This window comes from Centropristis striata, chromosome 5 (genome assembly GCF_030273125.1).
Source record: "Centropristis striata isolate RG_2023a ecotype Rhode Island chromosome 5, C.striata_1.0, whole genome shotgun sequence".
Lineage (NCBI taxonomy): Eukaryota > Metazoa > Chordata > Actinopteri > Perciformes > Serranidae > Centropristis > Centropristis striata.
This window is the reverse complement of record NC_081521.1, coordinates 22,710,471-22,725,512: the sequence shown is the minus strand read 5'-3', so window position 1 is coordinate 22,725,512 and position 15,042 is coordinate 22,710,471. Positions and strand designations below refer to the sequence as shown.

General features: G+C 38.6%; 1 protein-coding gene across 2 annotated transcripts; it reads left to right on the top strand.

Annotated features, from left to right (window-relative positions):
* Positions 1-399: 399 nt before the first annotated feature.
* Positions 400-14,267, top strand: LOC131971074 (PPARGC1 and ESRR induced regulator, muscle 1). Of its 2 annotated transcripts, XM_059332371.1 has the most exons (6): positions 400-445; positions 661-785; positions 4,189-4,389; positions 9,508-9,746; positions 11,582-11,698; positions 12,336-14,267. In XM_059332371.1, the coding sequence occupies exons 3-6, from the start codon at positions 4,331-4,333 to the stop codon at positions 12,449-12,451; spliced, it is 531 nt and encodes a 176-aa protein (XP_059188354.1). In that variant the 5' UTR covers positions 400-445; positions 661-785; positions 4,189-4,330; the 3' UTR covers positions 12,452-14,267. The 2 variants fall into 2 exon arrangements, with proteins under 2 accessions (XP_059188354.1, XP_059188353.1); XM_059332370.1 differs by lacking the exons at positions 400-445; positions 661-785; positions 4,189-4,389 and having other exon boundaries at positions 6,606-9,746; positions 12,336-14,265.
* The last annotated feature ends 775 nt before the right edge of the window (positions 14,268-15,042 follow it).

The following is a 15,042-nucleotide window of genomic DNA, read 5'->3' as shown; positions in this document are numbered from 1 at the left end:
CATTACCGCTTATGACATTACATGGGATTAGAGAGATTTCATTCTCTGCTAGAATAGAAAAAAATAGACCCATACGGGCTTCAGTATGTGATGGAACACATGAATGAATCTACAATTATGATACAATTATATCATATAAATGATCCTGAAATGGGTACTTTCAGTGTATTTTTATACTAACAGCCAACTTTCGTAGTTTTTACACTGTGGTGTTACTTCTTTTACTCAGGTAAATATCTGAGTACTTTTTCTTCCACTGCCATTACTAAAGCGAATGACCTGAATCATTTCATCAGGACTTGAGCTCAGATACCCTTAAAAGACACCAGTAGAGCTCGGTTTGGTTGGCGGTGGTCGCCATCTTGTGGTTAAAATTAAACACTGCACTCCCGATGCATCTAAGTTACCGAGGTCGTCCCACTTTGACAAGCACAGTGACAACTCCGTAAGTTTACTTATTTTAATGTTATTTTTTTATATTTCAAGACAGCAGCGACCATAAGCACATATTTGTCTCATTCGTTTGCTGTTTTTTTGTCAAATGTAATGCAAAATAGGAGTTTCGAACAGCCTTGCAGCCAACTCTGACTCAGAGTCTCCGAGGCCTGTGTCAGTGCTCAGGTAAAATGAACCCGCCTGTGTTCTTTCCATTAAAAACAGACCGCAGTGTCGGTACAGTAGCCTGGAGGTGCAGTCTAAATTCTGCAGAGACGACTCGGCGGATTTTGACATGACCCCCAAACCTCTCGAGCACTGATACTGCTGTGTTGTCGGTGATATTTGAGGTGAGGACAAAAACGTTTTGTTAGTGCGCCTGATCAAATCTCGCTATTGTCAGGACGCATAATCCGGGGCCTGCAGGCGCTGCTGAGGTGAGGATAAACCAGCGGGCCACAGGTTCGACAAGCTTGAATGTGGGACCAGACTAGTTCCCGGTATTTTGCAACAGTCGATTATCCCATTTAAGAAGACTTTTACCCGTGCAGAAGTAATCAGGAGTCTGCATGGAAAGTGCGTTTTTGCATCTTTATCTTTATCATCTTTATAAACTGAATTTATTCATAAATTCTTTATTATGCACGGCTATTTTCACTGATTAATTTGTCCATTATTATTATTAATATTATTATTATTATTTATTTTTTGATTAATCGTTTGGTCAATAATATGTCAAAAAGTAGCCTAGTTAAAAGTATTAATTAATATAATTTCCCAGAGACCAAGGTGAAGTCTTCAAATGATTTTTTATGTGGCCAATAGACCAAATATCTAAAGCTATTCAGTTTATTATCAAGTATGAAACATTCTCACTTTTTCTGTCATCAACTAATCAGTTAATTCCCTCATTGTTGCAATTCTGACACTGATACAGGTTTGATTAAAGTGATGTCTTAAAGAGAACAACAAAATTGATCCTCTGGGTTTTAGTATTTGTCTTATAATCTCCAAGTAGAGGTCATTGATCACCCATCTCATTATCAGATTGCAAAGCATTAGGGGGGCTGTTGTTATTTCTGATAAATGATAATAAGAGCAAAGGTGCAAGGTTCAGTTTGAATATAGAATCAAAGCAAGAGAACAAACTTGCATATATATTAAAGTCATGGCATTGGATAGAAAAATGTAAATAGCAGACATGTGCATGAACTTATTTATCATGTTCAAAGAAGGCAAATTAAGTTAATACAAGTGATAACAGATCATTTTCATGTGATGAGCAGTTTCCTTCTTCCGTGTGTCTTAATTTATCCTCTGACAATGCTACACATTTCCACTGAAAGAGAGAACTTACAGAAGCTGCGTCACAATCGTTTTAGCTCCACTTCTCAAACAATGACTGCTAAGCTGGAGAGTGATTATATTTTTAAACTCAGTCCAGTTTGTAATCATTAGTTCATTCTTGTATACCTTGATGTGGTGTAATACAACTCCTTTCCTCTCATTGTCTCACATTGTTTAAACTCTATTCTAACTCTTAGCAGTTCAGCCCTCCTATAAGGAGCCAACATCAACCTGTGTGGCATTTGTAAATTGCTAAACAGCCTGTGCGCTTTTTAAACACTCCCCAAAGATCCAAAATAGGAATCTTTGTCTACTGTTTTCTGTTGTTGTTCTACCCTTTACTTTGCTATAATTAAGACTTTGCACCCCTGTTTGAGACATAAGATGCCACCAACTAAGGATGCTTGGTAACGGGACCAAACACAAACTCCCCTCTGTTTAAACTTCATGTCACTGAGCTGGTGCTGAATGCGTCTGTTTACTGGGCTTTGTTTAATTGACGCTGAATTGCCGGGGCTGACATGGTAAACAATTAGGGTGAAATTCTGTCGCTTTAGCCGCTGTGAAACAGCCCAAACAGATTCCGATCTTAACTCCAAGAACTGACTCATAAGAGCCTAATCCTGTTGATGGAAACAAAATCCCACCCGTGTCAAAACGGCCTGCTGCCCCAGGTGCAGTAGCCACACAAGCCCTGGCTTGTCTCCCTTTATCACAGCTGATGAATTGAGAGGGCCCTCTTGGGCACACAGCCCAGGCTGTGGTTTGGCTAATTAGAGGGTCTGTTTTCTCATAAATATCTATAGTGATGAAAATTAGGCAAATAAAGGCTGTAGTAACAGCCTGTGAAAGTGTGGGATGCAAATTCTGACGGTAGAGTAACAATGTGAAGGTAAATCTGGGTGATGTGTGTCCTTACAAATGCAAAAAATGTCATAATTTACATGCTGTGATATTTATAACTTAAAATGCTGCAAAACAGAGACTTTTATTGTGAAAAAAATGACCAAACTCACCATATAGTTAATTCACAAAATGGATCTGATAGCAAACAGTAGAATTTATTGTGAGTGTTTTTTTCTCTTCTAAGTTACCAGTGGGACCCCATAATCGTTAATCAATTCATTCAACTGCAATTAAGGCACATTAGGCATCTGTTAAGTACAGTTTAACAGTTTATAATGAGATCAGGACTGATAGGTTATCTCAGTATCTTTCACTGTTAGTGACATTTTGACAGCAAGGATGGTCCCGTAATCACATTGTCCTGACTAAGTCTTACTGATAGCTGTAAACAAAGGCTCAAGCCCTCCTCAGATAAGCCATCCTCGCTAATGGTAGATTTCACATGCAAGTAGAAAATAAGCCCTGGTTTTAGCCTGACATCTGTGCTATAATTTCATCTACCTAAGAGTTGAAGTGCCTCGCCAGAATGTTCTTTTGTTAAATTTAAAGTTGAATTGTGATAACAAAGTAAATGTACACATCAGGAACATAGATCCATTGAAGATTTCAACTATCCAATGCAGAGCGGATGCAGGAGAGGGAAAGAAGGTTGCAATTGTAGCAAGATAAGAAGTCAGAACTTGCAAGAATGCTCAGTTAAAAAACCTGAAACCTTTCAATATAGAGGTTCATGCATCAAAAAAGCAACTAAAAGGACATTTGATCTGTTAAAGTCTGTTAAACATTTGACCTTTGGTTGCTGCTTTCTAATAATACATATTTTAAAAAGGCTTTTAGAGGTTAAACAAATAGCTTGGTTAGTAAATCAATCATCAACACCTCATAAATCAGTTTAAAAAAAGAAAAGAAAAGAGGACATAAGAAAACATTGGTGTTGCCAAGTTGTTCATTTGAGAGGTGTGTATCCTCTGGCATAGCTTGCTTTGTCTTTTTATTTAACCCTTTAATTAATCAGAAAGACTTCTCAAATGGACCACATTAATTAACAACTAAACATTCAGAGATTTGGCGTCTTAATACTGTGTAAGAAAGCTTTGATTATGACATACTGATATTTACAGCTGCATACCAGATAGTTTACTATAAACTACTGGTGATGTCATAAAATATTGCTTGTATGTGCACGTGTTAAACTCTTAACAGGTCATGTTGGAAATTTGAGATGAGACCAGAGAACCTTTCCCCCTTCAGCAGATGAATGTGAAAGCAGCCCTTTAGTGTCAAACTCCATATATCTTTCTGGGCAGTGAGGCTCCAATATCAAAGTAAAGTAACAATAAGAAAACACATTCGACTGAAAGGGGATTTAACTATTGATAAAGCCATAATTCACAACATATAAATTCATTATGAAAGTTGGTCCTGAAATGGGCCATGAAATTTGTTTTGTTTAATTAGGTAAACATTTTTAGGTCTGTTTTTTTTGCCATTTTGGTTTAGGTCACACAAGTCCCATGTGATGCAGCTCCAGACTCATCCGGCGATCGTCATGGCTCTCCTGGAGCCTCTGGAAACATTCAGATTCACAGTTGCCCCATGACATCGCAGCTGTGAGGGATCAGCTGACTGACACACATTTCACATGACCCCCATATCTGCTGAGGGCCTGACTGCTGGATGCTGCCAGGGACGCTGCTGGAGGTATTTCTGTTTTTTGAGCTCTTTAAAAGTGGTCTCCTTAGTGTCTGAAACCTGAAGCTAGTGCAGAAGTGCCTTAAAATTGCATTCTTTCTAATGGCCAGCAGGGGGCGACTCCAGTAGTTGCAAAAAGCAGTCTGATTGTATGAAAAGTTTGAGAAAATGACCCTATTTCTCACTTTATTTATTACCTCCGTAAACATTTTCCGAATGACTATATGGTCTCAGTCACTATTTATAGTGTTCTTCAATTTAGCATGATCTTCCTCTTGTAAATTTTGGTCTCATTTAGAGTAAAATTGATGATAAATCAGGGTACGTTTTAAGCTCGGGGCTGCCTTATGATTGTCAAGTCACTACCATAGTGCACTGTGTTTTCATCTTAGAAGTTTTACCATTTAATAGTGTGCTTTGTATTCATAAAGGTCAACTAACAATTTGTTTGCCTAAAACTGTTGTTCTTGTTCAGTATTCACACTAAAAGACACTCTAAGAAGTTAATTTTGACTAACAACTGCCCCGTGCTATCTAACACCAGCTCCAGCTGATGACTTAGCACCATTAAGGCTCCTGATCCATTAAACACACGCAAGGTCTGGAAAACAAGCAATGGCCATAAAACACGATCACAATGGCCAAATCACCAAACGCAAGGCTTCAAAACCAACAAGTAACATCATTTTTATACAATCTATGGCTCTTCGTCAATAACTCAAAAATGGATTCAAATAAAGAAAAAAGGTCTAAACCAAACAAATATCACTAAAACCACATTTCAGATATATGGACCAAATCAAACAATAGTAACTAAACTAAAATACTGTGTTACAGTTAAGCCGTTTGCTCATGGAGAGTCTATTTAAAGTTCTGAAACGTTATGCCTCTGTTGGAGATGACTGCTGTAAGAACGTTGTGTCTATTACGTGATCAGAAGCACCACTCTATATTTATCAAATCACGGGGCCCGCCAGAGGATACACAACATGGTGCTGCTGAGACTCCAGACTTCTTAGACCTTCACCTCGTGTAGACCAGGTTGCCCACTGGTGCAGGACAGGTAGGAAACCTGCATGGATGCACACATACATATGCTATCAGCTAGAAGAAGGGAGAAAATGTATACATCCTGTTGGCTATATGCCTAGACAATAGTATAGATCTATAAATATTCTAACAAGTTCTTGCATATTATTTGTTATTTATATATTCTTTAATTTTGACACAAAATTGTGTATAATTTAAATCAGAATGCTTGTTTTTTGTGGATGAATGGCCTTATTTCCTCATTTCCTTGTATTTATATTCTGTATTTATATTTATATCTATCTTTATTAGTCTGTTGATTTAGTTATTTTGTGGAATCTTCAGGTTTCTGGTATTCATGCTTGCAATATGTTTCCTTGGCATTTATTCTGAAAAGAATTTCCCAGTCTTTGGCAGTGATTCTTTTTTCTTTTGATTGATTTTTGCAGGTTATATTGAGCCCTTAAATTCTAAAATGGAGGAACTTGAATACAGTGTGAATATCAGTGACGGTGACTGGGATTGCTTCTTTGCGGAGTGCGAGGAGTGTAACCTGCTTCCTCCGACATTAGCAGGTGTGGATGACTCGGGGATGAGTGACATTGATGACACAGGGTCCATTCTTGCGAAGAGAGCTCAGGAAGTCGACCTAACAGCAGGCTTTTCAGAGGCTGACTGCCCGATCGACGGGCCCCCACACCGCGAGGACTCTCCTGTGGAGCATTACCTCAGCAAACACGCCGGCGGTGGAATGGAGAGCGTGCTCTCGGGCAGTGAGGAAGACATACACCTGCAGTCAGTCAATATATTCTTTGAAAGGCTGAAAAATCGTACAGAGGCCGAGAGGCTTGCTGAGCCAAGCCAATTGAGAGATGGAAAAAACAGAGAGGCAATACAGGAGAAGGAGCGGTGTAGTGATGGGCAACAAGCCAGCAGCAGTTCTTTGCCAAAAAACATCCCCAAGTTAAACTCTCTGCCTGCCAGCGGTGAAACAGCAGTTGGCAAGGAGACCACAGAGCCTGTCGACACCATCAGCAACATAAACACAATGAAAAAAGACGTGCCTGGTTCCAACATTTCCCCTGAACCTGCAGCCTGTAACCTAGTGCTCAGGACTAACAAAGCAGCTTACCCTGAAACAACGTTATTCATCAGAGAGGAAACCTGCACAGAAACCAGAGTAAATGAGTCAATGCAGCTGAATCAGTCTCATGACGCACCGGAGGGGGTTGTGTGTTCAGAAACAACACGTTACACTAACAAAGCTAAAAAGGTGGAAATGAGCAAACCTCTCGATGACGTTAAGCAGGAAGATCTGTTGGAAGATCAGTCAACTCTCGTTAAAAAGTGCAGCACAGATTCGTCAAGTAATCAAGGAGTGGTGACACACATTAACAGGAAGGAAGACCAAATCCCGGATGTTTTACAGTCAGAGGCAATGTGCACGAACAAAACAACGAGCCAAGAATCATCTCCATCTGCCTCCATCAAAAGAAAGAGAAGGAAGAAGAGACGACTCAGTGTTGAGCCAGCTGAGAGTGTGCACGGATGTGAGAGGCAGGTTTTAGTGAAGCAGAGTGACTCAGAGGAAGAATGGTCTGCATGGAGAGGAGGAATGGGTCTGTGTTTATCTGAGGATATTCATTTATCTTGTTTAAAGGAACCACAAAATAATGGTTTGTCCTCTTTAGCTGCATATTCACTCACCAGCAATCTCCCAGTGAAGATATCTGCTCAAGGGATCAAAGTAACCGATCTCCTTAACTACGGTCCTCCATGTGACAGTCAATACCAATATTTACCAGAGAGCATAATCAGAAAGGCAGCAGGCTCAGTTAAAAATAATCCAACAAATGGTATGTCAGTAGCCCCACTTAGTCAAACTGATGACAGTGTTGTAATGTCAGCCCCAAACAATACTGGCAATGTGTCAACAGCTTTACAGCCGTACGTCAAATTACATGAAGAAGAATCAACTGGGTTGCCAGTTTCAATTACTGAGGGTGTAGCTGGTAAATCAGACCCAGCCATGCAAATGGCAAACTTTGGAGGAAAGGACACTCACACAGAGACTCACCAACAGTGTGACAAAGCAAATCATTCTATCAATTGTAAAAATGAGCAAAATGCTGAGTTTTGTACAGCAGAGGTCAAATCAGTAGGTAAATTATCAAGTGCAGAGTCAAATGATCCTGCAGTGGAAGTCAGCCAACATGACAAACTATCTGCTGCTAAGTCAGTCCTGGCTGTAGAGGCTGGAAATTCTGGCAGAGACAACCACACACTGTGTCAAAAAGAGGCTGAGCCCCAACAACAGCTGGAAATTGACAGTCAAGACACAGACCGATATAGATCTACGCTGGAAGAGACTCACTTTCCTCTGTCTGCAGGCAGTTCTGACGTGCACGACACAAAACCCGAGCAATTCCATGCTGGAGCCTTGGAGGAGATTTCAGGTCAAGTGGGCTGTGCTAAGTTAACATCAGATAGCAGCAATGCACTGCCTGATAAACACTGCCCCCCCTGTTCAGATATAAATGTTACAGCACAGCAAACAGAACATCCACCGGTGCTTCCCACATTATCCAAATTTGACGTATTGTCAGAGAAAAACACAACAGATGAGAGAACTCAATTGGCAGCATCACAAATAATGTCTTTAAAAAGTGGGAATCCTTTTGTAGCTGGCGAAACTGATCTAACAGGCAAAAGTCAGAGAGAAACTAAATCATCCATGTCTGATGACTTACTAACAAGTCTTTCAGTATCATCCTGCTGCACTCTGGACACAGAGTCCATCATGTCGCTGTCAAATGAAAATATCACAGACATTTTAGAAAATTCTTATTTATCCGTCAGTGGAAAAGACCCTGGAGATCCAAGAGAAAAAATGTCGCTATTACTGGCAAAGCATGCGGAGGGAGATGGCACATCTGAATCCAAAGGCCAGTCTGGATCAAATGGCACAAAATATTCAAAATGTAACTTAGTGGTCAAAGAAGAAGACATGACTGCAGTATCTAAAGCAGAACGCCAACCTGCAAAGTCACCAGATAAAAAACCTTCAGTATTCGCGATGTCTTCTTTTTGGAGTGAGATGGAGAAGCTGACAATAAATGATATTCTGGGTTTACGAATGATTAGCGAAGCTGCTCCAACCAACTCCCTACCACCTTTACCGGAAATTGAGGAGGCTGACATGTTAGCTTTGACGGATTCAGGGATTTTTACTCAACTGGATGAATCTAAGCCTGAACATACCGATGAAGAGTGGTCCGGTGATCCTAAATCTGCAGAATCAAGTTCTGGTTCTGTTACAGCAGTCGAATCAAATGGCGTTATGTGGGAGAGTCTAGGGGCTGGTGCTTACCCTGAGAAGATGATGTTGACATCTGTGAGTGATATTGCTCAACCGGTCCTCCCTGTAGGTGCTCAAACGTGCCTCAAAAAGATTTCTAAAAATATAAGCGTGCATAATCTGCCTGCCCTGGCATCTGAGTCTTTTCACTACAAGAGGAAAAACCAAACTTTACAAACCTTAGATGAAGGGGAAATACAGAAAGTAGAGTATTTCACTGATGGACACATGCCTAAGCAAGACAAAGAGGTGGACACTTCACTTTCAAGCTACAAAATCTCTCTCACAGATATATTTCAGTTTCTGTTGGGTACAAAGCAATCAATTTCCAGCCAATCAGCCACAGAGAACATAAACAGCTGCTACACTGAGGGAAATTCTGTCCCTGAAACGTATCATCATTTCTTCTCAGAGTTCGATACAGAAAGCTTCTTCGCCCCTCTCATTGAAGCAGAAGATCAGACCAAAGACGAGAGGGTTCCTATCTTTTCCTGCTCTCGCTCAGCTAACAGAAATATACAGTTCCCTGAGGCTTATGAGCAATTCTTTGCATCCTCTTCATCTTCTGATGATTCTTCGGCAGAATCTGATGAAGAGGATAGTCACAGCCCTGTGAAGGTGGTGACCAGGTTCAGCCGTACATCAAGCACTTCTAATTTTTCTAAAGATGTATATGAGAATTTCTTCACAGATGGCGACCTCAAACAGAATTTCTTTTGGAAAAACACACTCTCCTTCAGGAATATTGGTTTGACTGGATCTACGGCACAGAAGCAGGTTCTCTCAAACCCTCTATCTCGTGGACCAGAGAAGCAAATTGGCAGATTGGGAAGGGCCGTTCATTCAATTAATGCTCTGGGAAATCAAGACGTGATGGTTCCTGATCCACTTCTCTACAGCCTGCAGGACAGGATCGCCACACAACTAGCACAGCAGCCTTTCAGATACGAGGACCTGCAGACGCCGGTCTCAAATCCAAGTAAGTCCCTTTTCACACAATGAACACAATGATGTGCCATTAGTGCTGTCACTTTTTAGAATAATCAAGTTTGAACAAATCTAAAAAGAAACGTCAATACGAACTTTTCACCCCTCATTCCAACCCATGTTCGAATATCGAATAAAAACTGACAGACTTATGTGCCATTATAGACACAAATTAGGCTTTAACTTACACATTACAGTCATTAAATTAAGTTATTCAATGCAGTTAAAATATCTTCATACAGCATCAATTTTGAGTGGTTTGGTGACACTCGATTCAGATCCCGGTCAATTCTGAAAACCTTTCAATCACAAATCAGGGCTGGTAGTGTGTTTGTACAATAAAACACACTTTACATTGAGAGCAAACTGCATCAATGATGAGACTCAGCCATGGTAGCTGTGAATTCAAATGGAGATGTTTCTATTTGGTAAACATTAAAACAGAAATTTGTCATGATTTTACTGAAAAAGCCTGATGGAACCAATTTATTTTTCTTTATTTTCACATAAAGTAAACAAACATTCATACATTCACAGCAGGGTAAACATTCAAACAGTCAGCCATGTAATTTGTAGTTCAAAGAAAGTTATTTAACCAACAATATTCATACTTAACTGACAAGAATACACAGATGTTGGCTTAATTAAATAGAATACTCCCCACCCATCCTAATACAATCACTGTCTAACCAAAAATCTATGTATGTCAACTGAGTACAAGTGGATTATCAAAGAAGAAGGGTAGCTACAGGCAAAAATAGGATTTCTTGTAACCCTCTGCAATACGATACAATTACTTCTAACTTGTAAGTTAAACAAAACCAAAACAAGAGTTGAAAAACACACAAAATGCATTCATGTGTTCATTAGACATACAAATCCTCATGATGCCAATCCCAGCATGCACTGGGTGAGATGAGGAAAACCCAAAAGCATCAGATTTTACAAGGATAGTCAGATTTCAGAGAGATTTCTATACTCATCATTTGCACACATTTGCACTTTGCAGAGATCAAGATTGACGAGAACCAAAAAGTCTGTGTAATGTAGTTATAAGTGAAAGAATATCAGATGTGTAAATGTTTTTCAGACAGTTCTAGCAAACCAATTTTTTCTCCAGTAATTTATTTTACAGTGCATATTGCAAATTTTGTATTCAGTCACTTTCAGTTATGCTCTTTGTGTTTTCCTCACACATGGACTGTTGTAATGTATGACATGTCACCACTCAGTCAGCTGTTGCGGTCCTGGCATCGTCTGTCAGGACGGGCGGACTCTCTTACCTCAGCTGTCAGAGGACACTGACTGGACTGCAGTCACGTAGTGAAAACCCAGAGGAGTGGCTGTACGTGATAACTTGACTTTCCTCAATGAGCGCCCTCTCTAAGCTCCCAGTGGAGCTCTGGACTTTATGTTTGGCTGTGAAGAAAAACTTGAAGACACTTAATGTATATGAAAATACCTCACTGTAATTAAGTTAATAACCTACAAGCTACTAATATAGCACTTATGTTCAGCAGTTGGCGGTGAGGATTATCTTTAAAGCCACTCAAGTCATAATTTCAAGTATCAGTAGCATCATGCAGCCTTGTACGTTTGCATAGCAGTAATCTGTGCAGGAGCTGGGATTTGCCCGGGCCACAGTGTGACAGAACAGGAAGTCCCAACATATTACTGGGGGCTTCTGCTCAGCTGTTGGTGTGTTAGTACCAATTATAATACCATTGACCTCTCACTGGACTCCTCTTTGGATGGTTATTGCTATTTCAAGTGGCACATTTAATGATTCAAGATGTTTTGCACAATACTTTGTTACTCTCTTTGCAGGGTTGGATGCCTCCTTCCTGCCTCTCAGACAGTCAGACATGTGTCTGGTTTGTATTGCATTTGCTTCGTGGGTGCTGAAGACTGCAAACCCACAAGTTGGAGATACCTGGAAGGCTGGTACGTGTTTTAATATGTAGTAATATTGTACCTAAATAATACAGCCTGCAAATGTTGCATTGTCATTTTTTACTTTTTACCAATAATTGTCAAATAAATGTAACGGTTACTTTTGACATAAAATCATACTACAGTCATGGAAAAAATTATTTGACCACCCTTTTTCTTCAATTTTTTGTTCATTTTAATGCCTGGTACAACTAAATGTACATTTGTTTGGACAAATACAATACAATAAAATACAATAATAACAATAAAAATAGCTCATAAGAGTTTAATTTAAGAGCTGGTATCTAGCCATTTGCCATGGTTTTCTTGATAATGATTTTGATTATTAATGATTGACTTTTTTCATTTTTTTTAATGATTGATAATGATTTTTTCATTTTTTCCATGACTGTATATGCTCATATGAAATGATGTAGCTCTGCACTATTAATCTGCCCAGTACTACTTTAGGAAAGGATCTGAGTACTTATTCAACCACTTCTCCCAGTAACACTTCACATCAACAAAGAACTGAAATAAAAACAAACCTCAGGAAAAAGTGAATGCTGTATAAATAGATGAAATAAATGTTTGGTTACAGTTTCGTGAGTAACATGATGACTCACTTTTTAAATGTTTTCTCACACAGTTCTGCTGGCGAATGTAAGTGCTCTGTCAGCCATTCGATACCTGCGTAAATACGTCAAGGTGGAGGCAGCAGCTGGTGTGAAGAAAGTGGATTACCCCACTCCATCTGATTCTTGATGCCTCTGCCTCTAAATACGTCACGCTGAAAATGAAACATTTTCCATGAACACCTGATATGAGCCAGAGTGAGACCGCAGTCCTGTGAGGAAGTTTGATGTGTTGTTACATGTCTGCTTTATGTAAATGCACTATTTGTATTGATTTCTCCGTTTAATTGACATGGAAAGTAGTTATATTTAATAGCTGTTCATTCGTCATTTCGACATATTGATCTTTAACGTCTGAAAGCATTCATATTAAATACAACCTCTAATTCCAAAAAAAGTTGGGATGCAATGTGAAATGTAAATACAAACAGAATGCATCAAAATCACAAACTTTTATCAGTTTGAACATAAAATATATTGTATTTTTACAGTTTTCATAGAATATTTATCAAAAGGGATTAGCAAATCGGTTCCATTTGTGTTTCAGACTTAAACGTTTTTCCCAACTTTTTTTGGAATATGGGTTGTTTGAAACGACCAAAGGCAAGACGTGACTTGTTGTCATCAGAAAGAAAGATTTAGACATTTGTAAATAAGGTTTCAGTATGTGCAGACTGAAGGGAGATTAGAGGCAGGTTTACCCAGAGCTGTACAGAGTCAAGACGTTAGATGGACATGTGATAAATGGATTAACTTGAAGGATTTAAGATGGTTTGTTTCCATTCCATCCATACACAATATTGGACATATTTTACAAAATAGAACAGTGATTATAATGTTTTCCAAAATGACAATGAACAAAACACCCTTACAATTCATTTTGGGGGGACTATATTCTGTGCCAGTATCAGATTTATAACTTGTGATTTTATAGATGACTGTACAGTATTTTATCATATGGGTTACTCTGTGAGATGTTGATATCTTTCAGTTTAACTCCAGTAAACCGATTCTTGACGTGTGCTGTGTCTCTGAAAAGGAAACATTTCAAACACTAGAGGGCAGCGTGAGCTCATATAAGAACCTGGGGCCGGATTCACATTCTTAAGGAAAAAAATGCTTCTTAAGTGCCACTTGTTTCTTAACTTTGCTCTTAAGACAAATTTTCAGAAGATTTGGTATTCATGAAGAAATTCTTATCTTTTCTTTCTTCTTAAGTTTTTTTTTACTAAGATAGAACTTGAGAACAAATGAGATTCTTGAAAACAAAGTTCTTAGATTTCTTCTCATATTTTTTCACAACTTTAAGAGAAGCCCTCACCAGTCTTAAAACAGCTACAGTGAAAAGATAAGTCTTGATATGTATTTACTTAAACAAATTTGTATGACATTTAATTGATTTCTTTGATATTTAGTTTAGCCCTGGACTTATTTGTTAAGAAATGATTATTATTATTATTATTATTTTGGCAGTTGACATAGAATTGAAATGGCCTTTCAGTCGGTGTGTCATGTAGGTTTATTCCTAGATTACACTACAATGTACTCTTAGTAAATCACGGAGGCAGTTGTTGTAATTGATAGGCTACTACTAAATTAATCACTATGAACATATTATTTAAGTAGGCCAAGTTACTGAAACCATGTTCTTACTATTATTACTTTTAAAAGGAAGGTCTTTGGGTGGCAGCTAGGGAGCAAAATCCACCACCAGGCCTCTGAGAGACAGAATGGATCCTCTTACACTCCCTGATCATGTCTTATTTAGACATTATAGGCTCCCTAGGCCCACAATTGTTTTTCTGGCGAGGGATCTTAAGTTAAAAATCTAAGAACGTCCTAAATGAGAAAACTAAGAAGTTCCTAAGATGTACGACAATTCTTAAGAAAAAAGTGGTGGATAGCATTTAAGAACATTCCTAGGAGCATTTTTTTTTTTTTCCTAAGAATTTTCTTAAGTTTTATCTTAAGAACACTTTTGTGAATCCGGCCCAAGAACTATCAGCTGAGCAAGCTGCAGCTCTCAATTTATTTACAATACTTGATTTTCAGTGTGGACCCAAACCATTAGCTAAAGAAATCATTAACATAATAAATGTAAAGAATGTGCTTATATGTTACTTACAGGCATTTATTGGAGATCCTGTCCTTGTCAAGAGCCATACATGTTTTCTCCAGCAGATGGCAAAGTTGAGCCATAAAATATTGAGTCTCCTGTACAGCTTATGAAGTTGTATCACACCACAACTCAAAACCAATTAGATATTTATTTAAGTTTGAAGAATAGTTTATGGCATGCCTGAGTTATGCATGTTGAGAATCTCACTCGTAGGGGCTTTACAGTTTGATTGTTTTTATGTCTAAACAAAATCATGACAGTTATTTGATACATCTCTTTTTCATGGGACTTTGCTTTAAAACAACCTACATACTTTCTTTTTTTTTAGCAGTTTACTGAATTTATTTCACGGACAACATATGACATATTAAGTTGATATAGCAATCTTTTGATCCTTCGCTGGTCTCATTGGACACATTTAAAGTGATTCTAAATGAGTTGAAAACTGGCAAATCTGGCTCTCATGTCAAACAATTAACATTATTTTATTTCTTTCATTTGTACTTTATTTTAGTTTGAAATTGTTATATATGTGTTTTATATCTGTAACCACGTTGATTGTGCTTGTTTGTCCTGTCTTTGCCAGGACACTCTTGAAAAAT